Here is a 26,753-nt window from a genome sequence, read left to right as displayed (position 1 = left end):
TAAACCTGCTTTCATTTATTACAGCAAGAACTTCCGGCCACTTTTGAATAAAGGGAAAAAAACAAATCTCGCTTGGCTTCCTGGCTTGCACCTGTTGGACCGACACCTGGATAAATAAAGGCACAAACAGAACGATTGCAGCTTCTTCCCACGCTGGTTTTCAAAGCCAGGCTCTGCTTAAGCTGGACACACCCCAGCGGTGGTGGGCAGAGTTGCAAAACTGTAAAGCGGCCGAAGGGATTTTGTTCAGCAGAGTTTATGTCTCTGGGCACCTTTTTGCCGCTACAGGATTCGAACAAAAGAGAAATTCTCCCCCTTTTCCCCCCCTGCAGGAGCACAAGTGAAACGGTAACCGGAACACAGAACTCAAAAATGCACATCGATAGAAAGGAGACCGCTTGTAGAACGTAAAATATAATTTTACTGCTCCCTGTGGTTTATGAATCTGTTTGAAAAGCCCAGGTTGATATTTGGTTAAACCAGGGAACCAAAGCACAGCGTCCCTTTAACCGCAGAAACACAGCGCTGCTGGCGATGAAAATGATAATCCCAGCAATGACTACATCTTATTTCTTCCTGCAGCTTTTGCGGAGACGGACATAAAAAAAAAAAGAGATAACAATAATAAAAAAAGGCAAAAGGGTCTGACTGCAACTCAAAAAAAAGGATTTCCCCCTGAGTTTCTTTTTTCTTTTTAATGAACCGACCCTGAAATAAGGGGAAGGCGGTGGCAAAACGCTCCCATCGCGACTTGCGGATTTAACGGCGACTCCCGTTCTCCGTTTTCCCTTCTCTTGCGGTGTGGGATTTCGCCGGCGAGAAGGAGGAAAAAAAAGGAAGGAAGAAAGAAAGCCTGGGGCCAGAGAGAAATCAGAGCTGCTTCTGCTTAGGACGGAAAAGCAAAGTTGAAAATAGAAACAAATAATAAGAATAAAAAAAAAAATAAGAATTAAGACTTGGAAAAAAAACAACAGCGGCAGAGTTAGCTCAGAATCTGTTCTCTCCTCCAGCAAAAGGAGATTAGGAGTGAAGAGTGTCGGGGCGGAGCTTTCCGAGGAAAGGGGTGGAGCCTCCTCTCAAGCTCCGCCCCCCTGGGCGCCTGCCTGGTCCACCCAAATTTGGTCTCCTTTAACCCTTTCTCGTGGCTCCCCGAGTCAAGCGGGATTGGAGAGCCCCCCCCCTCACTTCCTTGGGGCCTGGGCGGAGGGCTGGCACCGGTTCTCCCAGACTTCGCGGATGGTACGCCGGACTTCGCGGGGCATCTGGAGCGTCTCGGCGTGGCACTGGAGGATGTGCTGCTTGACGGTGGCCAGGCAGATGCGTCGCAAGGGGTACTCGCAAACCATGCAGACCAGGTGGCCGGTGGCGGCGTCGAAGTCCACCAGGAACCGCGCCCGCCACCTGGGGTTGAAGCCTTTCTCCAGGGCGGTGGAGGCCTCCTTGCCAGCAGGGCTCCCCCGTCGGGCCGCTCCCCGAACTGCCCCACAGTCTTTGGGGCGGCTGTCGGCGGAGCTGCCCAGCGGGCAACGGGGGGAGAGGGTGTCCTGGCTTGGGTGGAGGTGGCTGGCAGCGTCCCTGGAGTGAAGCCGCAACAGGGAAACGGAGCAGTCGCGATCTGGGGAAGAGAGGCAAGGGCGCGCGTCATCGGTTAGTCAATCCTCGACTTACAACCATCCTGTTTAGTGACCGGGGTTACAATGGCACCGTGGGAAAAGGGAACTCATGGCCGGGGTTTTTTTTTTGCACTCACGACCGTTACACGCACTGTGGTCACGTGATCAGAAGTCAGACGCTTGGCCACAGATTCATACTTACGACGGTTGCAGTGTCCAAGGGTCCCATGATCTCCTTTTGCGACAAAGTCAATGGGGAAGCCAGATTCACTTAACGACTGGCTTACTAACTTATCAACTGCCTTGATTGACTTCACAACTGTGGGGGCAGAACTCACTTAACAAATGTCTCATCTAGTGACAGAAGTTTTGGGCCCATGAACAAATAAGCCTTTTTGTCTTGAGCAAGAGGGGTTGGACTAGAAGACCTCTGAGATCCCTTCCAACTCCTATTCTTTTTGCAATGGCTGCTGTTCTTTGCAGCCTCTAAAATCAGGAACGGGCTCCCTTAAGGAAGAACCACAAGGCAGCGAAATATTTGACTTTCTTCCCCGTATTTGTCAATTTCCCAGAATGCCGAAGCCTCCGTGAGGCAGCTGGATAGGCGGTTCTGGCCGGATCCAGCTGTGGTGTGTTTCAGGTTCCTATAATTTTAACAGGAAGTGATCACATTTCCAAAATCTGTCCCCAAGGACGGAATTGGCACACAAAGATGGCCGGGAACCCAGCGAAGGGGAGTCAAATTGTTGGCTTCTCTCCACTTCCCCCTTGGACATGGGATGCTAATTTCTGCTCGATCAACCATCAAATTCTCTGCAAACATTCCCAGTTTCTGTGCAATTGATTCCCCACCCCCCAAAACAATGAGGACTAGTGACTTTTTAAAAAAAAAATAGATGGAGAGAAACAGGCACCTCTTCTTAATTGGTTCCCAAACCCACACGGATCAACGGACAGCACAGAAATCCCCTTTCCTTGGAAGAGAGAGGAATCTTTTACCGGACGATAGGAGTGACCTCTGGCAGAGGGAAACCCACTGCGGATCCCTTCTCCGCCCAAGGAAACGCAACCTGAGGTCAAACAAAGATGCGACGTTCGAGAGAAACGAAGGTTCACACTTACCCACGGTTTTTTTCCTGGGGTTTGCCTTCGCTCCGGGGCCTTGCGATGGCTCTGCAACCCAAACACACCACAGCGGTCATTGTGGGGGATGCACCCTCCAAATACTCAGCTTCCTGTCCCGTCCCCCCCATCCCCACCCCCAGACAAGCAGTTTTCTGCAGCTTTGAGGAGCAAATTATCGAGTCAGACACCAAAAGGAGGCAGCGTCTTTGGTTACAAGCGGTCCTCCACTTATGACCGTTTGTTTAGAAGCCGTTTGCAGTCACTCTGGTGCTTGAAAAAAAGGTGTGTGTGCGTGTGTATGTGTGTATGTATGTCTCCCAATCCAATTCAGCTGGAGACTGAATAGAGGTAGTCCTCGACTTACAACAGTTCCTTTAGTGACAGTTCAAAGTTACAGTGTCACTGAAAAAAGTAACCGATGACCCTTTTTCACACTTAACGACCATTGCAGCATCCCCACTGAGTTTCACGTTTAAATAATAATAATAATTGATCAATAACAGTGGTGATACATTTTTAAAAGTTCAGTTGACTGAGTTTCGTATTTAAATAATAATAGTAATTGATCAATAACAGTGGTGATACATTTTTAAAAGTTCAGATGACTGAGTTTCGTAAATAATAATAATAATAGTAATAATAATAATATGAATAAAAGGGGGAATAAAGAAGATAAGAAGAATAAATAGCAAAGGAAAAATGGAACAAAGCGAAGAGCTAAGGAAACAATTCTCTGGAACAGAAAGGGGAGGCCACCACTCTGTCTAAACCATCTCTTTTTAACGTAAAAATAAAATAAAAACCAAACCAAAGGGAAGAGGTTTTCCATGCTAGAATTGCCGAGATATCAGGGCAAGATACTGGAGATTGCCGACTGACCTTGGCCTGGTACATCAGTTGTAGATTAAAAACCTCCTGATCTGTGCCGAGCCCGGGACAGCGCCAATATTTCCAGAGTCTTTTTTTTTAAAAAAAAAAGCAAGATTCGCACCACTAGTTTTGAGAGTTTCCACACCCACCTGGCTGAGAACGGCAGTACAGCTTCAGGGTGAATCCAGCGGGGAAGGAGCCATCGGTGAAAATCCGGATCTCAGCCGGAGCCGAACTGGGGAGGCCGCATTCCGAAAGCCACTCTTTTCCTAGGGAGAAAAACCAAAAAAATATATATGATTTTTTTCACCCTTTAAAACCTTTGGTCGTGTGATGAAAATGCAGAGGCTTGGCAACTGACCAAGCCAAGGGGGAAACCAGTTTCATTTAACAACCGTTGTTAACTTCACAACTGCCGTGGTTCGCTTAACAACCGTGGCAAGAAAGGTCGTTAAAATGGGGGCAAAACTTATTCACTGTTTCACTTAGCAACAGAAATGTTGGGCTTAATGGTGGTCGTAAGCCGAGGATTGATCTGACGTGGCAGGATGTAAATCTAATCAGCAGAGATTTTATTTGTTATTATTTTATTCTATTATTTTGCAACTAGATACTCCTTTGAGTATTTCTTAATTGTACTGGCTTTTGTGATAAATGGGGTCTCCGACTTGGGCGGGTCGGACTAGATGACCTACAAGGTCCCTTCCAACTCTGTTCATCTGTTAAAAGAATAAGCCTTGCGACCTCTCCCACTGCTCTAATCCAATCAAAGTTACAATTTTATTCAAGCCCTGAATAACATTTCCAAGCAGCATTAAAAATCAACGGAGGGCATTTTTCGTGGCTTCCTCCAGGACCTTGAGGACTAGAAACACTAACAGGTAGGGCAGGGAGTTCAAAACGAAGTAGAAAAGGGATTGTGAACTGCACACAGAAAGAAAAGCTAACTTGAGTATGAAGCACCACCGAGTTGTGGGACTGGAGATATATCTGGCAAAGAAACACCCGAGCCTCTTATTTCGTACAAAATATGGTGCTTATTTGACAAAACGTCTCTCGCTTGAAAGCTAGGCAAACAAGCCAAACTTTCATTTTTGATCCAAGTCCAACATTGCCATCTCTATAGAATCACATCCTCCTCCAATCTGGGCAGCTTTCAAGCTTCCCTTTGCTTTACATGAGGGCTAGAAACCTGAGTTTTGAAAGGCTGGAGGAACACCTCCTGAGTTTGTTGAACAAACCCTTTGTTTTGGCATTAAAACAGAGCTCAGCACCAGAGGTGGGATTCAGCCGGTTCTGACGGGTTCTAAAGAACCGGTAGCGGAAATTTTGAGTCGTTTGGAGAACCGGCCCATCCCACCTCGGACTGGCCCCGCCAACCCCATCTCTCCTCTGCCTCCCATTGAGTCCCAGTTGATCGTCTGGGTCTCCTTTGGTTGCCCTGCACAGGACAACAGAGCTGGAAAGCAGGTTAGTGGGGTGGGGAGGGAATGGAGATTTTACAGTATCCTCCTGCCACGCCCACCAGGCCACGCCCACCAAGCCACACACCATGCCCGCAAAGCCACACCCACAAAACGCCACACCCATCAAGCCACATTTGATCGGCAGGGTATTCTTTGGTTGCCCTGCGCAGGAGAACGGAGCTGGAAAGCAGGCTAGTGGGGTGGGGAGGGAAGGGGGATTTTGCAGTAACCTTGCCCTGCCACGCCCAGCAACAGAACCGTTAGCAAAAAAATTTGAATCCCACCGCTGCTCAGCGCACACAAAAGAGGTGGTGGTGGGGGGGACAGAGAGGGAAGGAAAACCCCCGCAAAAGCTACACGCCACAACCGGTTCCGTGGCAAACCCCGCGTTACCTGCAGCCTCCACGGGCTCCTGGCCCCTCGAATCCTTGGCGGGTAGCCTCTGTCGGACGGAAAGTCGCCGCTCGGCGTCTACGTGCAAGCCCTCCGCTGCGAAGAGAGAAGACGAGAAAAGCACGGGGGGGTTCAGTCGGGGGTCTTTTAATGGGGCGGGGGCAGCTTCGGGAAGGAAAAGGATCTGGTTTCTTTTCACGACCAAAAACACCAAAACCAAAAAAGGAGGACAGAGACGCACAGAAGACGCGGTTAGGAAGCGGCAGCTTTTAGCGTGGAGACAAAACAATACCGAGGCATTTCGGAGACGTTCGTGGCTTGTTCCGTGCTACTTTGCCAAGCTAAGGGTAAAGACTGACGCAGGTAGTCCTCAACTTACAACGGTTCGTTTACTTACGCCTACTGGGGGGTGGGGGGTGGGGGAGAAAAAGTGACCTGGGACCGCTTCTTTCACACTTTACAACCACGGGGCACGTCATGAAATATGCAGGTGCTTGGCAACCGACTTGTATTTATGACAGTCCGCCTTTTGCAACCTCCTGACAGGGAAAATCCACGGGGAAGCCGGATTCATTCAACTGCGATGATTCGCTGAACGACCGTGGCAAGAAACGCCGTGAAACGGGGGCAAAGTTTCAACTCTGACAGCCGTCTCGCTTAGCGGGCGGAAGCTTGGGGGCTCCGCGGGCGGTCGTAAACCAAGGGCGACCTGAGTTGCCAAAAGGGAGCAGGATTGGCGGGCTTCATTCCCGTCTTTTTTGGGGGGTAACCGGGTCTCTCGCTTAACGGACGGGGCGGTTTACTTAATGACTGCACTGAGAGGGGTCGCAAAAAACAAAAACAGGGACGAAGAAAACCCCCTTAACGACCGAAAGGGTTGTAAGTCTAGGATTACCTGCCTGTAGCCGAGTTAGTCTCTTTTGCAGCCACCTGGCTAGGGAAAAACAGTAGGGGGAGGGGGAATTTTGGGATTCTCCAGCGGGTGGACTACAGCTCCCAGAAGCCCCCACCCCCCCAGGAGCTTAGCCTTGCAGCAAAGGATGCTGGGATTATATCTACCTACCTATCCCTGAGCAGCCTCTTTGACAGACACCGAGAAAGAGGGGATCGGGGTTTTTTGTTTTCTCGGTCTGAGGTCAGCTCAGGGCGAGGGAATCTTTTGCAGCCGGGAGAGGCGGGGAGGAATTCCGACAGCCGGCCAACAAACACACTCACAACACGAATTCCTGGCACGGTGCGACTGTTCACAACAAGGCGGGTTTGCAAAAAGACACGCACTTTCCCAGGTGGCAGGTTCGGGGGACGGGGTAATTGGTAATTTTTTTTTTTTTTGAAAGAACAGCCAGCAGCCGTTGACTTACGACGATGCGTTGGGAAGATAGCAGGGCGCTGGGGTGGAAGGCAAAAAGGGAGATGCGACAACGGGCCCCTCCCGCTAACAACCGTCCCGGCATCGAGAGGTGGCTGTTGGAGGCCTTCCCCGCCGGTTTCCAACAAGAAAATTCGAGGAGCGGACTAGATTGGCTTAATGACCGCATGAAGGACCGCCAAGGCCGCGGTTTTTGCTTCGGGATGCCGGATGGAAAACAGGGCACGGCTTCGTTTGCCCGTGTAGCCACGGATATCTCAGTCCCAACCGTGGTCGTAAGTCAAGGACCCCTGGGGTGCAGGGAGGTGGCCCGGGGCTGTGAAAAGGGCCGCTCTAGGCAGCCTCCGGCCACCTTCTGTGACCTAGCACTCACCGCGGCGTGCGTGGACAGGCCCGCGCTTCCGGCTCACGGGCACTTCCTCCGTATCAAGGAGGACTTCGATTTCGGCAGGCTGCTTGTTCTCGCCGGGGCCGCCTGGGATGGGAAGGGCCAGAAACGGAATCAGAAGATGGTTGGCCCTTCCGATCCGGGGGAGGGTCACGCCACGACGGCGGCCGGGAGGCGCTTACCTGCGGAGGGAGGCGGTGAATCGCCGGCGGGAGGCAGCACGGCCCCTTCGCTCCAGCCTTCCAGGATGTTGCGCTTCTCCTCCAGGGTGAAGTCCAGCGAGTGCGCGTGTTGCTGCAGGATGTGCTGGTGGGCCGCCGCGGGGCCGGAGGTGGCCAAGAAGCCCCCGCACACCATGCACACCAGCCGGCTGTCGTCCGGATTCTCGGCTACTAAGTATTCCTGCTTCCAGGAGATCCCGAGCTCATCCTGGCTGTCCGAGTCGGAAAACGGGTATTGTCCTGCGGGGAGGAGAAAAATAGGGGTTTTATTGAGAACCGCAAACTCGCACCTAGAGAGGGTTCTACAACTCGGATTTTCTCTTTAGCGCAAGGGTTTTATCAATCTGGCAAGTTTTAAGACTGGCGGACTTCAACACCCAGAATTCCTGAGCTAACATGACCAGAGGAGGAATTCTGGGAGTTGAAGTCCACAAGTCTTAAAGCTGTCATGTTTGAAGGCCCCTGAACTGGAAGACCCTCTGATATTTTTGGAATGCCCCAGCCAAGCATGAAAGCTAGGAAAAAGGCCTGGTCTTTGGTGAAAACCAGGAGATGGTGAGTTCTAGTTCTGGTTAGTCATGAAAGCTGGCTGGGTGACTTTGGGCCAATCACCAGGAGACGGTGAGTTCTAGTTCTGGTTAGTCATGAAAGCTGGCTGGGTGACTTTTGGCCAATCACCAGGAGACGGTGAGTTCTAGTTCCACCATAACCATGAAAGCTGGCTGGGTGACTTTGGGCCAATCACCAGGAGACAGTGAGTTCTAGTTCCACCATAACCATGAAAGCTGGCTGGGTGACTTTGGGCCAATCACCAGGAGACGGTGAGTTCTAGTTCCACCATAACCATGAAAGCTGGCTGGGTGACTTTGGGACAATCACCAGGAGACGGTGAGTTCTAGTTCTGGTTAGCCATGAAAGCTGGCTGGGTGACTTTGGGCCAATCACCAGGAGACGGTGAGTTCTAGTTCCACCATAACCATGAAAGCTGGCTGGGTGACTTTGGGCCAATCACCAGGAGATTGTGAATTCTAGTTCTGGTTAGCCATGAAAGTTGGCTGGGTGACTTTGGGCCAATCACCAGGAGATTGTGAATTCTAGTTCTGGTTAGCCACGAAAGCTGGCTGGGTGACTTTGGGCCAATCACCAGGAGACGGTGAGTTCTAGTTCCACCATAACCATGAAAGCTGGCTGGGTGACTTTGGGCCAATCCCTCTTTCAACCCTACTCGCTACACAGGTTGTTGTGGGCAAAAGAGGAGGAGGAGGAGGAGCAGAAAGAGGAAGGAGGATTACATATGTTTGTCACCTTGAGTTACTTACTTAAGTAATAAAGGTGGAACGTAAATAAACCAAAACAGGCGGCTTTCCAAGAACCCCTGTACCGTTCCTTCTTGCCAAAGATTTACGCTACACGCCAGCGCTTCAACGTGCCCTAATCCTAAACCTCTCTCTCACTTTGGATTAGACAGCTCGCTTCCCTTCTTAAAATCCCCATGTCAACTCACAAAACGTTCCTATGCCTGTTTTAGTAGTTGCCATAAAAAAGGGGGAAAGGAGGAAGGAAATCTGGAGGAACAGTGCAGCAGTTTGGAAGCCAAAGCACATTCCAACTCTTAAGCTTTAAAAGAATGTAACTCAAATACCAGAGCTTTTGCCCGCGGATATATTTAACTGGAGAACGTGATTGATGACACCCAGACCGTGAAGGTGCTCAGTTGGAGAATCTGATTTGTGACACACGCAGGTGGGAGGGGGGAAACAGGGTCACTGTAAATGACATAGGCCAGAGTTGGATTCATACAGGGCAGCGCCAGTAGGTCGCCTCTAATAAACCCTCGGAAGTTTTTTGAAGTTTGGCTCGAGAATCGTGATTGAATTAGGGCAATTGGTGGAATCCTGACACTCCGGTGCTTATAAATATTGGTTGTCCAGTGCCTTGTCTCTGCCCAGGGCTCCGGACATCCCTTGTTGGGTTGTCTCCCCAGGGCCACCCACGCATCCTTGTGAGAAAAGACACCCCCACCTTTCTCCATGGGGCTCACAAGGGCTCCATCCTGCCTCCCCGAGGGGCGGAGGTGCAGCCGGGAATCAACAGCCATCTTCTCCTTGTCCCTGAAGCGTGAGATGGCTGAAGCGACTTCGGTGTAGTCCGTCAAGGGGGCCTCCGCCTTCAGCGCCATGAGAGATCTGGAGGCGGCAGAGCAGACACCCCGGATCCCGACTGTGGAAGAGATGGAAATGATATCAGCCGTCGAGAGAGAAAGGAAGCACGGGTACTGGACTTGCAACCATTTTTTGTTTAGCGACCACTTGGAAGTTACAACGGCATTGAAAAAAAAGTGACCCTAGGAACATTTCTCACACTTATGACCGTCATGGCATCCCCGTGGCTGCCCTGATCAGGCGCTTGGCAACCCACTTGTATTTATGACAGGGTCCCGCGATCTCCCTTTTGCGGCCTTCCGATGAGCTAGACAACGGGGGAACCCTGATTCACTTAATGTCTGTGTGGCTAGCTCGACAATGGCAGTGATTCACTTAACGACCGTGGTGAGAAAGGCTGTAAAAGGGGGCGAAACTCACTCCACTGTCTTGCTTAGCAAACAGGGTGCCTTTTACACAGGCAGCCGACTTACAGCAGTTCGTTTAGTGACTGAAGTTGCAACAGCCCTAGCTGTTGTTTTTTTCCAAACTTTACGGCCGTTGCAGCACCGTCATAAACACGATAAGTTGCCAAGAGTCTGGATTTGGATCCCGTGACCATGGGAACGCTGCCTCAGTTGTCTAAGTCTGGAAAAGACTCGCAGGTCCCCTTGTTCAGGGCCGTTGCAACTTTCACTGAACAGTCACTAAACGAGGCCTGCCTATATAGAAGGGAGGCTTAGGCAGAGAAACAGACCACGGTCTGATTTCCTTCACAGGCTTTTACTGCAAACACACCAGCAGCTAACTACGAAAGAGAAGCAGCTCGTCCGTCCTTTTTAGCTGGCTGTTCTTGAGCCTGATTAACAAACCACAATCAAACAGCCGAAGTTCTTCTCAACGAACACGAAAAGGTTTATCCCGGCTTGCTGCCAAGGCCCCAAGATTTGGGCATTTCAACACACCCCAGTGAAGGGACTTTCCCAACAGACAAAGCAGGTTTCAGGCTGAATCAAGGCCTATTGATAGCAGCCAAGGACTCCACCAGTCCCTTAAGGGAACATCTGTATCTATAGTTTTAGATAACAGCGTCGGTCTAACCAGAGAGACCACACAAGAGGCAGAGCCAGATAATCCAATTCTAGTTTATTGTACATCTACATTAGCGGGATATTGTGAGCTTAGGGAAGGATGTCTCTCTTGAGCTTCTTGTTCTGTCCATTGTCCGGCTGAGGCCTCTTATCTGACCGGTCCCTAGGCAGCATCTTTTCAGCCAATTCCTCAAGGTCATTCCCCAAAACCATAACATCTGGCTATCTACCAGCATGTATTCAGACATTAAATAGATCTGCTTTTTTCTCATCTAGTGGTTTTTTTTGGGGGGGGGGGTAGATGTTGGGCTTTTGCAACCGTAATTGCCATTTATGCCAATACAGTAGGAGAGGCCTCCCAACTTGGCCACTTTTTAAGACGTGTGGACTTCAAGTCCCAGAATTCCCCAGCCAGCATGGTAGAATTCTGGGAGTTGAAGTCCACAAAGCTGCCAAGTTGGGAGACCTCCTACCGTAGAAACTCAACCAGCAAGTCACTAGCTGGAAGAAGCTCATTCTTATAATGCCCTAAGGCGGTTTCCTTAACTTGCCAACTGTGAATCTGTTGGACTTCAACTCCCAGAATCCCTCAGGCATAACCGTAAGATTTGTGGTTCCGGGATTTCTCCGTCAGCCATGCTGGCTGAGGAATTCTGGGAGCTGAAGTCCACAAGTCTTAACGTGCCCAATTTTGGAGATCTCTACAGTTGAATGATCATTAAACAAACAGGTGTAAGTTGAGGACTACCTGTATTTAAATGTAGAAACTAAGAGGGGAAAGATTAATGTGAGAAGAGAGGAATAAGCAGAATCGGGGTCTACACAAAAACAACAACCTTGCAGAATGGTTTTGAAAGAAGCCACCATTTTTTTTTTACTCCCCCGCCGCTTTTGGATTCCTCAACTTCAAAGGTTGCTATTTTACTTTGAAGAGACAAAAAAGGCTTTGTGTTTTGAGCACGCAAACTAAAAAGGACAAAAATCTTAGGAGCAAATGAAGTGAAACGGAACCTGTACTATTACACAAGATGAGAGGCGCGGAGGGAGGAAGCCCGGGTGTGTATTTATTTAGTTATTCAATTAATTTATACGGTTGCCCATCTCAAAAGAACTCCTTCCCAAGCTGTACGTTGTTGTTTTTTTCATAAGAGGTTCGGAAGGAATGTGAGGGCAAGCGCATGGAAACTGGAGACTGTTTCACGTGCACGGTCCAAGAATCAACTGTATTATCACAACCCTCCTAAATCTAAACCAGTTATTGTGTTCCTCAAAGATGTCACGCTCCAAACAAACAAAGAAACTTTACAGGGTCATCTGAAAGTAGGATCTTGGGTGCGCTGGCCTAGAGGTGGAGCTCTCGCCTCATAAGCAGGAGGCTGTGAGTTTGATCCTAGGTAGAGGCAGCTATTTCTCTCTCTGGGCGCAATGAGAATGTATCTGCTGAACAGAACTCCGCACCGGTGGCAGGAAGGGCATCCGGCCAGTAAACGCATTGCTAGCTCCATTCAGTTGCCTAGACTCCACTTCGCAAGGGATTATGGGGTCATTAAAAGAAAGATGATGGTCTGAAAAGTAGGATCTATCACCTGCCCAACCCGGGAAGACCTAATTAGGTTAACACAACTCACAAACCATCCACACCCCTTTTAGCTTTCTTTAAGATATTGTTATTCCTAACCTGGTTTTGATAGGTTGCACTCTTGTTCCCCCTTCTGTGTAAAGACAGATACAAAAAAAGGAACTAAGAAGTTCTGCTTTCTCTCTGTTGCTGGTCACTTTCTTGCCACTTTCCCCCATTACTATCGATTCCTTGACTTTTTTCTTCTTTTTTACATGTCGAAAGAAGCTTTTTTTTGTTATTTTTGACTTTTTGTCACAAGGCTTAATTCAGTTTGAGCCTTAGCTTTCCTCACTTCATCTTTGCAGGTTCTGGCTATTCCCTGATGTTCAGTTTGAAGCCAATTATATACTTGCTCTTCTTGGGAAATCCAATTTTTTTTTAAAAAAAAAAAAGTTAAAAAAAATACTTAAAAAGCCCCATTTCTAATCCTTTTTTTTTTGCCTGCAGGAATTTTTTTTTAGCATAAATAAAAGAAGCACCCTCCCGCTCGAAAGTTAACCATGCAAGGTTAAAAATAATGGAATGCAAAATATTGTGTCTATCCTACTGATCCCAGTTAAACGGCAACACAAGCGGTTATGCTTTGGCCTAAGTTAAAAGTCTAAATTGGTACAATATGCAATGAAAGGAAACCTTATGGAATTTGGAAATAGCCTGTCCTGGTTTTCTTCCAGGGAGTATTTAGTCTAACCAACAATCCTTGGATTACCAAGTAGTCTTCCAACCAAGCACTAGCTAGCTTGAATAACTAAGCTAGTCACTAATTAGCTTCTAAACGGAGGCCTGGTCAGCCGACTGCCATCGCTTTCTGAGACTTTCACAAAAACAAGAGAATTCGGATTGTCTTACCTACAACAAAGGACTCCCTGAATTGGGTGATCGAAAGGGCTCAGCTCCAGAAACCAATCAGCACAGACTAAAACAAAGGACATTAACCAAAATCAGAGAGAAGGGGGAAAAAAAGATAATATAATCAGTTGCCCACCCCTTGAGGACAAACATTCCTAAAGGGAAGCTTACGTTATCAATCAAGACAGAATAATTTCACTTTCTGTCTCTGAAGAAGAAACCTTTTGCTCCAAACACAGCCTTATCGCTCACTTTGTTTAAATTCATCTTTCATCCCACCAAATCTCAATGCACAAAACTTGTTTGCGCGCACACACACACACAGCCATCTTTCCACCCCTGTTTTTTTCTACTTTCCCCTGAATTCCAAATTAGTGAATCACTAAATTCACTGCATGCCCCCCCCCCAATTAAAAAAAAAATCCCACCCACACACCATCAGATAGAGTTTTGCTTTTGTGTGGGTTTTTTTTTTTTCAACATCCACTTCTCTCTTATTTTTCTGGTCTCCATTCAGATTCAGTTCTGGACTTTTTAAGCAGAAGAGCCAAGGACCCGTTCAGCTTAGATTCTCACTCAGCCTCCTAAACCTGGGACAACCGCCCCCTCCCCACCCTCCGGCCCCCTCCCACAAATATTCTTCAGGCTTCCCCCCCCCTCATTTGCCCCTCCCCAAACCTTCCCCTCCATCTTTTCCAAGCCTTTTCCAGGCATCTCCTCCTCCCTCGCCCACCTCTTCCAGACTCACCTGAGGGGCTTTCCCCACACCTCCCCAGGTGGGGATGAGCAGCCCCACCCCACCTCAAAGCCAGGGAAGCTGCTTTATTTGCATGCACCCCCCACCCCACGTTTCCCCCTTGTTGTCTTTGAATGGGGGGAAAGACCACCTGCTCATGGAACCTGGGAGAGAGACACCCCCCGCCCCCTCGCCCCCTCCACCCCCAACCAGGTGATTTGGCACCTGCATGGAGCTGCCCCCTCCCCTCTTTCCTGCGGCCAAAGAAGCAAATGGGGGAATGGGGGTGTCTTTGGAGGGAGGGGATGTAGGAGGAGTTTTCAGCTCCCCACTTGTAAACGAGGGTGGGGGAGAGAAGAGACCTCCGCCCCTTCCTCATATCTTGGGGGGGGGGTTTGCTTTTCAGGGGGGATGAAAAGCCCCCCAAAGTCCTTTTTTTGGGGGGGAATACACTCAAGGGATGTTTTTGGATGGGGGGGGCTACTTCAGCCCCTCTCAGGTGAGTAATGGGGGGGTTTAATACCAGCCACCCCCAGGGGAGAATAGCAGCCCCTCCCCCACACTGAGGGGCTACCCTGCTTTCCCGCTGCCTTGCCCCTCCCGGGCGGTGGGGGAGGCGGTGGGGGCTGGAGACCCCCCCATCCCGAGAGCTCCTACCTGGCTGCGCAGCTGCTGGGCCTCCTCGGCGCTTCTGCGGCTGCGGCCCCCGCCGCGCATCATAGAGCATGGCGGCTCCCAGCCCCATAGAGCGGCCCCCTTCGGCCGGACCACTCCCGCTCCCTGGCTGCTCTATGGTCCCATTGTCCGAAGGGCCTTCCCTTTCCCCCCTCCGGAGAGGTAGCCGGAACTTCCGCTTTAGAGCGGCTGAGGGCCGCGTGCCCGTCTGTAGAACCTCCCGCGCCTCTATGGAAAGCCCGCCCCAATGGAGAGCGCGCAGACGCGGCGTCGGAGGCAGGAGGGCGCCTTTCCGGTTGACGTCACGTGAGCTTTAAGGGGGATACTCTGTTTTTGTTTTGTTTTTTGCTCTTGGCTCTCACGTTCGGCGAGCCCGGTCCCCCGTCAGCCAATGGCCAGCCGCGCGTCGGCTTCTTTCTCCGCCCCTTTTTCTGGCGCAAGGCCAATCGGCGACAAGGGACCGAGTGGAGTGGGAGAGCGTGGATGAGAGAGGCCGGAGAGGCAGGGACGGCTGCCACCTGTCGGGAAAGCGGCGCAACTGCAAGGGAAAACATTCGGAAAGAATGCAGAAAAGAAGCCCAACGCGAATTGGGAGTGAAAAGTCCCCCCTCGAGTCGTTTTTTTTTTTTTTGCATTAATGAAGACCCTCAATTTGGGGAGGGGGAAGAGGGAAAAAAAACCCAAGGCAATGACGTATAGAAAGCGAACTTCTCAGTTTCTACCTGCTTCCTAGTTGCAGGTAAGCTGCTCCTGAACGGGGAAGCTCTGCCTCGACCGTGCAAAGAGGGAAGGTTTATTTAAATGTACGATGAGCCTCCCTCCGCCCGAAGTCAGCTCCCCCAGCTGTTTCAACGGGGCCAGGTTAATTCTGGGCTCCTCCCGCCTTTGACAGCTTGCAAAGCGGGCTCTTCTCTCCAGCATGGCGTGAGCTTCACCGGTGGAACTTCGGCCCCTTTTGATGCCATCACAAGATGAAAACAAACGCCCCCCTTCCTCCTGCAGGGGCTGGGCTGCTGGTCGCAGGGGGGGGGGGAGTCCCAGCAACCCTCCTCCATCCACCCCCCACTTCCTGGGCTTGCAATTTGGGAGCGTCCCCCAAACTCTCCCGGGCCCAGCTTCCCCGCTGACCGTGCTGCATGAGGAGGAGGAGGATGGGCCTTGTAGTCCCATCGTTGGGAGACTGCTCTCTCCAGAGAGCCCCTGCTTTTTTTTTTAAAAAAAAAGCTGGGTTTGGGCACGTCTGAACGTGTGCGTGCACGCGTCTCGATTCCCCCTCTCCGTTGCAAAGCGACCAGCGAATGCTGCCCATGGAAGAGGGGGGGGCACAAGGGCCACGTCCTTCCCACCTACCCCCCCCGTCCGCTGGGAAAACCCGATTAGCACAATATAGCGTGCAAAATTAACACCAATAGCGTGCAAAATATACAATGCGCACACGCGTGCATCCCTGCACGATTTAGCAGGGGGGGGGGAAGAAGGGCTTGGTGAGCGTGCAAACCGTGTATTAATATCATTATCTATTTGATTTCTTTCGCCCCCCCCCACCCTCCCCTCTTCTGGTTCCCCTTCTCCCTCCGCGCCCCCACCCCCCGCTGCAGAAATAGGCTGCGTTCCCTTTAAATTTACCCAGGAGCCTTGCAAGGAGCCCCAGGGGCCCCGGGGGGAAAGGTTTCCCCACCCTGGCTAAGCCGGAGCCTGCTCGCTGCCTCGCTCGGCCGCAGGCGGGGAAGAAAGAAGGGGAGGGACGGGGGTGGTGGTGGTGGTGGGGACACCCGCTTTGCAAAAGCGCGGCTCGGACGAGGCGATTTTTGCAATTATCGGCCCGAATCGATCGCTATATATGTACATATAGAGAGATATATATTGCATTTTATTTATGATTATTCGGGGGTGGGGAAAGAGTTGAAAAATTGCATGCAATTGCAACCGAGCGAGGAGGAGGGATCGATCGGTGCAAAAGAGAGGAAGGGAAGAGTGTGTGTGTGTGGGGGGGCGATGGAGGTCTAAAAGAGAGAGAGGGAGGCGGTCGGAGCGAGCGGAGGGGCAGGCATGGAGCCCCCCCGGCTTTCCATCAAGCAGGAACCCCTGGATTCAGGTGAGAACAAAAGGGAGCCCTTTGCAAAACGGAGACCTCTGCTTTCCACCAACCCATCCTCCACTCCTCTCCTCCTCCCCCCCCCCCACCCCACAACTGCCCCAGTTTCTCCATCCGCGCCACCTGCTGGCCCTGCTTGCGTAGAAAGTGGCCCCCTCCCCCCCATATCCTCCCCCCCCCAATCTTCTTCCCCTGCCCCTCCTTTGAAATAAGGCTGCCCCGTTCAAAACCACTGCAAAGAGGAAGGAAGGAGGCGGGAGGGGGCCTCCCAAGCTTTGTGGGGGGGGGGGGAGGAAAGAAGGAGGGGGGGGCTTCCCAAGAAAAGGGGATGAGAGGGAGAGAAAGGAGGGCAGGAAGATAACAACAAACAACAATCACCGCTTAAAATGCATCCCCTTCCCCCCCCCCTTCACCTGGCCAGCCCCTCCCTGGCTTGGTTGAGGGGGGGGGTGTAGCCTGGTGCAAGGGCCCCCCCTTCCTCCTTCCTCCTCCTCCTCCTCCTCCTGGGACCATCTGGAAGGAGGGAACCCCCCCACCCCCCAATCCTCTCTGCTTTACTGCCCCAGCTCTCTGGATTTTGCACAAAACTTCCAGAGTTGTGCCAGCCCCTTTTTGGTTTCCTTCCTCAGGTTTTTTTTTTTGGGGGGGGACCGTTTGGGTTGGGGTTGTCTTTGGGGTTGAGCATCAGTTCTGCTCTTGGGACTGTGGGGCGAGTGCCCCCTTCAGTGGGGTGTGTGCATGTGTGTGTGTGTGTGTCCCCGGTTCGATTGTTGTCTTGTAAAAGAAGGGAGACTGCTGGTTGCTGGTTTTGGAAGGAGGTGTCCATCGAGACGGGACACAACACACAAACACACAGACACACACACACGTACACACAGGCACAATCTCACTCACTCCGAAGGTGTCCTCTGGGACACAAACACGTACACGCACAATCTCACTCACCCGGAAGATGTCCACTGGGAGAGATAGACACCCACAAACAAACACAACAAAAACACTAACACACTCACTCACTTTGAAGATGACACCCCCACACACACACACAAATACTGGGAGAGAAGTCCACCCACACAACAAACACACATTCACTCTGAAGGTGTCCATTGGGAGACGCACACACACACACACACACACACACACACACACACACACACAGAAGTCCACCCACACAACCACCACACACAAACACACTACCTCTGAAGATGTCCACTGGGAGAGACACCCACCCACTCAGGGGATGCCGGAACGGTCGTAAGTGTGGATGATGGCCGTAAGTCACTGTTTTCAGAGCCGTTGTAACAGTCAGTAAACGAATGGTTGCAAGTCGAGAATTTCCTGCATTTCTTCTCCCTTCTCCTCCTCTGTCATCCCTCATGTCCACCAAAGGTGGACAATTCTAGTGGCCCACCAACTGTCCAAGGAAGCCTACTGGTCACTCAGCAAATATCCTTTAGGGGCCACCCCAGGGTCATCAAGACTGATAGCCCTTGGCACTTACACAAATCAAATTTTGGGTGGCCAGCTTCTCCCGTGGTTGCCTTCCATACAAGTAAACCTCAGCATGTCCCCATTCATTTAGTGACGGAAGTTACAACGGCAGTGAAAACAGTGACTGATGACCAGTTCTCCCCTTTTACGACCGTTGCAGCTTCTCCACGGTAACCAAATCCCGGTAAACCAGCTGATCAAAGCTTGGGTCATCTGGCAACCAGCATGTCTTTACAACCTGTGGTCCTGGGCTCCTGTGATCAGCATGGCTACTCTAAGGAAGAGAAGGACCAGGGGAGACAGGAGATCAGCCTTCCAATATTTGAGGGGCTGCCCCAGAGAGGAGGAAGGGGTCAAGCTATTCTCCAAAGCACCCGAAGGCCAGACAAGGAATAATGGATGGAAACTGAACAAGGAGAGATTCAACCTGGAAATAAGGAGATACTTTCTGACAGTGAGAACCATCAACCCATGGAACAAAAGTTGCCTTCAGAAGTTGTGGAAGCTTCATCCCTGGAGGCTTTCAAGAAGAGACTGGACTTCCACCTGTCAGAAATGGTGCAGGGTCTCCTGCTTGGGTGGGGGTTGGACTAGATGACCTACAAGGTTCTTTCCAACTCTGTTAATCTATAGCAATCTATAGACCCTCCCAGCCGGCTTCCTTCCGACAAGCCAACTCAGGTTTGCAAAATGTGATTCGTTGAACAATTGACATGCCAAAAAGGCGACCAAATCTAGCGCAGCTTCCTTAGCAACGGCCTTGCTTAACCACAGAAATTCTGCTGCCAATTCTGGTCCAAATTCAAGGACTACCTGGCAGATAGTGCAGGACATTAAAATCAAGGACAAACAAGCTGAAAAACAGCTGCTATCCCAGAGCTGAATTCTGCTGTATAGTGCAACATTAACGCAATATCAAAGGTTTTCAGTTCAGTTGTATAGAATGCAAAGGATGTCTGTTTTTGTCTTGTTTTTGTATGTATAAGGTACACTGAAGATGGCATTTAATTTCATTGTACAAGGTGCAATCACAATAAAGGAATAAAGTAACCATGTTGTATCCTTACAATTTATATTGTTTTATTGTTTTCTAGTATGATTTGATTGCTGATTAGTAACCTATGACTATCACTAAGTGTTGTATCTTACGGTTCTTGATGAATGTATTCTATTCTATTCTATTCTATTCTATTCTATTCTATTCTATTCTATTCTATTCAATAAAACTGAGCCTTTGTATCTTATCTCACCAGGAGATTCCACCTGTCCGGATTCCCAACATAGCGGTGAGTCAAGCTCTGGACATCTCTTGCGTCCCGCTGGGAACGGCTTGCTACGGGGGATTACCAAAAAGGATCCCATGTCCCTCTTGGCCGGAGGACGCAAATATTCGGACCATTGCGAAGCGCGAGCGTCCAGGCCTGGCAAAAGCCGGATTCCCGGGCGGGACCACCGGCGGTATTACCACGAGCACTGGCGGGCCGAATACTTGATGGACTTCAATGCGGCGCGTCATGGCATGATCTGCATGGTGTGCGGCAGCTCGCTGGCCACGCTCAAACTGAGCACCATCAAGAGGCACATTCGACAGAAACACGCGTACTCCCTCACCTGGAGCACCCAGGAGAAGGAAGTCATCATGAATAGTTGGGATGCACACCTGGGCCTGGAGATGGAGACGGAGGGGGCCCGTGAGGCTGCCAAGGGATCCGGGGCGCCCCCCAGGGATCACGGTAGGATGGGCATCTTTCGGGACAGGATTCTAGATTTGGGTGGGTGGGTGGCTCTGGTTTTGGCCTGGACTGGAACGCCCCAAAGTCCGCTTGTTGGGAGTTTAAAGCAGGAAATGCAGGTAGGTTAATGAAGAACTCATGTTGGGTGGCTACCAAATGTATCTACCGTATCGATCGGATTTCTAATTTTTATCAAAATTTCCATCAAATTTCTGATTTTTAATTTCTAATTATCTTTAATGTCTAATCTTTTATCTAATTCTAATCTTTAATTTCTAATCTTCACCTAATTTCTGATCTTTTATCTAGTTTTTAATCTTTAATTTCTAATCTTTATCTAATTTCTAATCTTTAATTTTTAACCTTTTATATAATTTCTAATATTTAATTCCTAATCTTTATCTAATTTTTAATCTTTATCTAATTTCTGATCTTTTATCTAATTTCTAATCTTTAATTTCTAATCTTTATCTAATTTCTAGTCTTGTCTCTAATTTCTAATCTTTAATTTCTAATCCTTTATATAATTTCTAATCTTTAATTTCTAATCTTTATCTAATTTCTGATCTTTTGTCCAATGTGTAATCTTTAATTTCTAATCTTTACCTAATTTCTAATCTTTTATCTAATTTCTAATCTTTAATTTCTAATCTTTATCTAATTTCTACTCTTTTGTCTAATTTCTATCTAACATCTATCTAATTTCTGTTTAATTTCTAGTATTTATCTATCTAATATCTATCTAGAGAGACAATTTGGTGTAGTGCTAAGAGCACCAGGCTAGAAAATGGGAAATGGTGAGTTCTTGACCCACCTTAAAAACAAAGCTGGCTGGTGACCTTGGGCCAGTCACCCTCGCTCAGCCCTGGGAAAGAAGGCAATGGCAAACCACTCTTGAACTCTTGCCAAGAAAAATGCAGAGATATGTTCAGGAAATCACTTCAAAAAAAATTAACTTGAAAGCACAGACATGGTCTTGATCTCTATCATCTCTTATTCTATCTATCTATCTGTCTATCTATCTATCTATCTATCTATCTATCTATCTATCTATCTATTTATCTATATCTATCTATCTATCTATCTATCTCTATCGTATCTGTTTGTCTGTCTGTCTATCTCTCTCTGTATATTTATATCTCGTCTATCTATCTACCTATATCTCATCTATATCTCTGTCTAGCTCATCTCTTATCTATCATCTATCTATATCATCTGTCCTGTATCTTATCTATCTATACATACATACATACATACATACATATCAAATGAGATAGATATCTTAGATTATTGATAGATGATAGATAAGAGATAAGATATCTATCATCTATCTATATATCATCTATGTTATCTATATCAATCGTCTATCTAATCTATCATCTATGTAATCTAATCATCTATCTAACTATCATCTATCTATCTATCTATCTATCTATCTATCTATCTCTATCTTTCTGTCTATGTATCTATCATCTATCTATCGATCTATCAATCTATCGATCGATCGATCTTCCTGAAAAAAATCAGGAGATATTTATAAAGCAAGACCATGGAGTTAAAAAACTCTTATCTCTATCTCTCTCTATCTCTCTCTCTGGTTTCTTGAACAAGCTTCTTTGACTTCCCATTCTTTGATTTTAATTCATTTAAAAATGTCAGCCACCTTTTCAGGTGATCGTTGTGTGGGGGCTTTACATGTATTTCCAGAGCTGCTCCGAACAGGTGGAATTGCAGACTGTTTTTTCCCCCCTACTTATTTCAGTATTTGAAGGCTGCTGTCAAATGTTGAATATGTGGCAGCACATTAAACAAACATTGAAATAACTTAAAAAAAAATGAAAAAGAAGGGTGTCCTTACAGAGTTCAAGGAGGGCTTCTAAGTTAGGAAAAATCAAAAACAAACACAATTCTATAACCTGTCTGGCCAGTTCTAACTCTTCCTTCATTTCCTTCTGGTACAAACTCCAGCCAACAAGGAGGGGGGTTGAGCCCTTCCCATTTCATTCCCAGCCGCTTCCAGCTCTGTTCCTTTTTCTAAAACACTCCCAACAAATTCTGATTTTCGACAACAGAATGGAACTTTCTGGAGAATGGGAAAAAATAAATTGTTTTACCTGTCTTGTTCCACACAGGAGAGGTCTCCCTGGATGGAAGCCGCCGGAGATGCCGTGGGCCGGCTCCTCTTCCCTCTCGTGGGGCACACCGCTCCTCCAGCCTCACCCTGAAATCTTCCTCGGAGGGCGAGTCCCAGAGTTTGGAGCAGTATTTGAAGCAATCGTTGCAGAGCTGGTTCCAGTCCGAATTCCTGATGGACTACGATCCCCAGGGCAACCGTCTCTTCTGTATGATGTGCGGTTCCTCTCTGCCCAGTTTGAACCTGGACGACATCAAGCGTCACGTGATGGAGGCGCACCCCACTTCTCTTGGCTTCACCCCGGCCGAGAAGGGGGCTATCCTGGAGGCATGGAACTCTCGAGAGTTGGTGTTGGGAGCTGAGGCGAGAAATGTAGAGGATGCAGGTGAGACAGATATGGCAGGACTAAGGGGTGACGTGACAGCAGCGTTCCAATATTTGAGGGGCTGCCCAAAGAAAAGGAGGTCAAACAAAAAGATGGAACATTTTTTCACATGTGGTGGCAATGCCCAAAAGATAGAAAATATTGGATGAAGATACAAAGACGCTTACAAGAAATTACAGAACACCAAATAGAATTTTAAACCTGAAATATTTTGATTAGGAATAATTAAGGGTGAAATTTAGCAAACAAATACATCATTTTACGTATAATAACGGCGGCGAGGATAGTTTTTGCACAGGGCTGGAAAACAAAAGATACCATCTGAAGAGAACCGGATACAAAAAAACTGTGCTGAGATTGATAAACTCCCAGCGGAATTAAAAGGCAAGGACGAATCGGAATATTAAACGGTTTGGGATAGATGGCACAAATGGGTAGAACACAGAAATAAGAATTAACGTACAGGAATAAGTGTAAATATATGTATTATTAATGACACAGTACTGTTAACAATGTAAACAGATATGCAATTTTTAAAAAATAAATAAATAAAATGGAAAAAAAGAAGACGAGGGGGATGAACCTATTGGCAACAGGACAAGAAGCAACAGATGGGAAAAAGTGAAGAGATTCCTACTGGTGAAAACGTGATCAGAAAAATATTCAGAATGTGCAGGAATGAATAGATGAGCGCTTGCAATTAAAGAGAAGGAGCAAACTGAATATTACCAGATACGGGAACTATTTTATCGATGGCCAGAGGAAAAAAATATGAAAGCTAGAAGGAGCTAATAGACTAGCGAAATACAGAAAATAGGTTTTTAGAATTAAACACGATAAGAAGAGGAGTGTTAGAGTGATAGAAATATTATGTATCTCATTAAGGATAAGAATAAAGAATTAATATCGAAGTGATGAATATGGTTGCCAGATTTAAGTGTTATTGCACAAGGTTTTTGTCACACCGTTAAATGAAAGATGAATTGCATGTATTTCAAATAAAATAAAATAAAACTTATAAAAAAAGAAGCAGCGACGGATGGAAAGTAATCGAGAGAAGCAAGCTAGAACTAAGGAGAAATTTATTGACAGTGAGAACAATTAACCAGTGGAACCACTTGCCACCCCCCCACCCGTCTAAGCAGGAGACCCTGCACCATTTCTGACAGGTGGCAGTCCAGTCTCTTCTTGAAAGCCTCCAGGGATGAAGCTCCCACAACTTCTGAAGGCAACTTCCGTTCTATTGGTTGATTGTTCTCCCTGTCAGAAAATTCCTCTTTATTTCTAGGTTGAATCTCTCCTCGATCAGTTTCCATCCATTATTCCTTGTCTGGTGCTTTTGAAAACAGCTTGACCCCCTTCCTCCTCTCTGGGGCAGCCCCTCAAATATTGGAAGGCTACTATCCTGTCTCCCCTGGTCCTTCTCTTCCCTAGACTAGCCAGGCCCATTTCCTGCAACCGTTCATCGTATGTTTTTTTTCTGTTTTTCATTGCCCATCCAGAAACTGGCATGTCTGCCCAGCAGGATCTGAGCACGAAAGAGCTGGACTCTTCGACTTCCCCAGATCGCCCCCCGGCAGAGGAAGGGATGGATGAGGCCGGCCCGTGGGACTCGGAAGGGAGCAGCCCTCGTGTTCCGGCCCGCGGCCGAGACCACCGCCGCTACTTCCAGGAACACTGGCGGGTGGAGTATTTAATGGACTACAATGGGCTGCGCCACGGGTTGGTGTGCATGGTTTGTGGGAGCACCCTGGCCACGCTCAAAATGAGCACCATCAAGAGGCACATCCAGCAGAAGCACCCCGACTCCACGCAGCTCAGTCACCACGTCAAAGCTCTCATCGTGCAGGAGTGGAACCAAAAGGTGGCCCGTCTTACGGACGCCGACGACTCCCAGCCGGAAACGGATGCGGAGGCGGACCAAGGTGAGGGAACGCCTGTACGTGGGTTACACAGGTGTCATGGTAAAGGTAAAAAGGTTCCCCTCGCACATCCGTGCTAGTCCTTTCCGGCTCTAGGGGGAGCTGCTCTCCGTTGCAAAGCCAGAGAGCCAGCACTGTCCAAAGACGTTTCCATGGTTATGTGGCAGGACTAAACGACGAAGGCGCACGGAACGCGGTTCCCTTCCCACCAAAGGGGTCCCTATTTTTCTACTTGCATTTTTTGAACGTGCTTTTGAACTGCTAGGTTGGCAGAAGCTGGGACAAGGAACGGGAGCTCGCTCCGTGATGAGGCGCTAGGGATTTGAACCGCCAAACTGCTGACCTTTCTGATTGACAGGCTCAGCGTCTTAGCCCCTGAGCCATCGCGTCCCTATAGGTATAGGTTGTCATGAGGAGGATGGAACTGCCCTGGTCGCTGTACAGGTTTTTGTTTTAAAAGTGAGGCACGTGACTGAGTGATTCTCAACCATGGTAACTTTAAAATGGACTTTTCCAGGATTCGCCCTTCAGCATGGATTAGGGTTAGAGCTGGCTGGGAGATTCTGAGAGTTGAAGTCTACCCATCTTAAAGCATGCTGATGGGGGGGGATTGTGGGAATTGAAGTCCATCTATCTTGAAGCAGATAGCTGGGGAATTCTGGGAATTGAAGTCCATCTATCTTAATTCTAGGAGTTGAAGTCCATCTATTTTAAAGCAGGATGGCTGGGGGATTCTGGGAATTGAAGTCCATCTATCTTAATTCTGGGAGTTGAAGTCCATCTATCTTAAAGTAGGATGGCTGGGGGATTCTGGGAATTGAAGTCCATCTATCTTAATTCTAAGGAGTTGAAGTCCATCTATCTTAAAGCAGGATGGCTGGGGGATTCTGGGAATTGAAGTCTACATATATCAAAGCATGCTGGCTGGGGGATTCTGGGAGTTGAAGTCCACCCACCTTAATTCTTGGAGTTAAAGTCTAGATCCTTTAAAGTTGCAAACGTTGAACAGCATCGCTTCAAGCTGAAAAGGGGAAGAACCAGTGAGGAATCCCAGCCTCTGTCCCTTTGCATAAAAGCACAATTGTCCCTGACAAGCTCGTCACTCTCTTTTGTTCTCGCTTTCCAGCCGAATCGCAGCGTGTTTACAAGCCACCTGCCTCTCCAGAGGATTCCCCGGAGGCCTGGGCCACTCCTAAGAGGGAGGAAGAGGCACCCGGAGCAGAAAGGCTGGCCCTGCCTCAGCCGTCGTCTCCAGGGGTTGCCTCCACGCCGGCCGGGGCCCTGTCTCGCCGGAGCCAACGCCGGAACTACCAGCCTCGCTGGCGGGTGCAGTACCTGATGGACTACGACGAGCAGAAACACGGTTTGATCTGCATGGTGTGCGGGGGCACATTGGCCACCCTAAAAGTCAGCACCATCAAACGGCACATCCTCCAGGTGCATCGGTTCTCTCTGGAGTACACCGAGCTGGAGAAACAGACAATCCTCGAAGCTTACAGCGAAAACGAGCGCATCGCCAGGCGCGACAGGGCGACAGGTCCCAAAACGCCCGCTGCGGGCATCAATTCCGAAACTCGGGACGTTAAGCCCGGCACGAAAGAGGCAGGGAAAATGGCGTTGGGTTACAAACTCTCTCTGTGTGCCGTTTAGCCAAACGGGCTCTTGGCACCATTGGGGAAAAAAAAAAAAACGGTGAATCAGAACGGTTTCTCCTCTCCCTGCCGACAGCCGAGAGGGTGTTTTTCGGAGAAGCTGCGACTGGAGCCGACGCTTGCAGAGGCCCCAAAATTATTCTTTTCCTTCACGTCTGGAGAATTTGTTTCATTGCATGTTGTGTTCCAGCAGCGACAATATTATTATTTTTTTTGTTTTGCCTCTCTGGGCTGCAGAGATTTTTGACTCCGAAAACTTGGGGGCTAGGAGCTTATGGTACATGGAGAGCTGGAAAACACACACAAAAAAAATCAAGCCAAACAGGGAAAAAAAATGCAAGGATGTCAGGAATGGAAAATCGAGAGGTAGACTTTATCTTGAAACTGTAATCGTCGTTGGGGGGCGGGGAACGAAATAGCAGGCGTGTGAGCTGCTGAACCTTCACGCATGGCGTTCCTTCTCCTGCGACTTTGCTTCAGGAAAGCACTTAATAGGCTGGTAGATGTGGTTTTATTTTATTTTATTTGGGATTCTTGTGTTGCGGTATTCAGAGGTACGAGCCGGCCTGCGGCAGCTTCGGTTGTCAACTAGTTTTTTTTGGGGAAAAAAAACATCCTTGCCTTACCACAGTTGTTGCTCAGGATTAGAAAGCAGCTCTCCAAGCCAAGGCTGGGCCTAAGAATAATAATAACCCTTACCTGGAACTCAGGTGTTATGGACCTGGTGCAGACGGGCCAGCCTTTTAGGTTTTCCTTCTTTAAAAAAAAAAAAAAGGAAGAAAA

The 26,753-nt window shown here is 48.8% G+C and overlaps 2 protein-coding genes across 7 annotated transcripts; one reads left to right on the top strand and one right to left on the bottom strand.

The window, feature by feature from the left end:
* Positions 1-22,369, bottom strand: SPINDOC (spindlin interactor and repressor of chromatin binding). 4 transcript variants are annotated; one of them, XM_087913677.1, is made up of 9 exons: positions 21,992-22,120; positions 13,148-13,214; positions 9,468-9,665; positions 7,407-7,685; positions 7,210-7,311; positions 5,468-5,563; positions 3,758-3,877; positions 2,736-2,786; positions 1-1,615 (listed from the first exon to the last, which is right to left on the bottom strand). In XM_087913677.1, the coding sequence occupies exons 3-9, from the start codon at positions 9,622-9,624 to the stop codon at positions 1,182-1,184; spliced, it is 1,239 nt and encodes a 412-aa protein (XP_087769803.1). In that variant the 5' UTR covers positions 9,625-9,665; positions 13,148-13,214; positions 21,992-22,120; the 3' UTR covers positions 1-1,181. The 4 variants fall into 4 exon arrangements, with proteins under 4 accessions (XP_087769803.1, XP_026572233.1, XP_087769805.1 ...); XM_026716448.2 differs by lacking the exon at positions 21,992-22,120 and adding an exon at positions 14,541-14,954; XM_087913679.1 differs by lacking the exon at positions 7,210-7,311 and having other exon boundaries at positions 21,992-22,369.
* On the top strand, positions 14,774-26,753 carry ZFTA (zinc finger translocation associated). Of its 3 annotated transcripts, none has more exons than XM_087913668.1 (5): positions 14,774-14,864; positions 19,398-19,877; positions 22,010-22,396; positions 23,899-24,321; positions 25,445-26,753. In XM_087913668.1, exons 1-5 carry the CDS (start codon positions 14,789-14,791, stop codon positions 25,966-25,968), a joined length of 1,890 nt encoding a protein of 629 aa, XP_087769794.1. In that variant the 5' UTR covers positions 14,774-14,788; the 3' UTR covers positions 25,969-26,753. The 3 variants fall into 3 exon arrangements, with proteins under 3 accessions (XP_087769794.1, XP_087769795.1, XP_026572191.2); XM_087913669.1 differs by lacking the exon at positions 14,774-14,864 and adding an exon at positions 15,021-15,297; XM_026716406.2 differs by lacking the exon at positions 14,774-14,864 and adding an exon at positions 16,546-16,653.

This window comes from Pseudonaja textilis, chromosome 16, assembly GCF_049901715.1.
Source record: "Pseudonaja textilis isolate UNSWEBS1 chromosome 16, rPseTex1.2, whole genome shotgun sequence".
NCBI classification, from domain to species: domain Eukaryota; kingdom Metazoa; phylum Chordata; class Lepidosauria; order Squamata; family Elapidae; genus Pseudonaja; species Pseudonaja textilis.
Note: the sequence above shows the minus strand (reverse complement) of the source record. Positions and strands in the feature narration are given on the sequence as shown.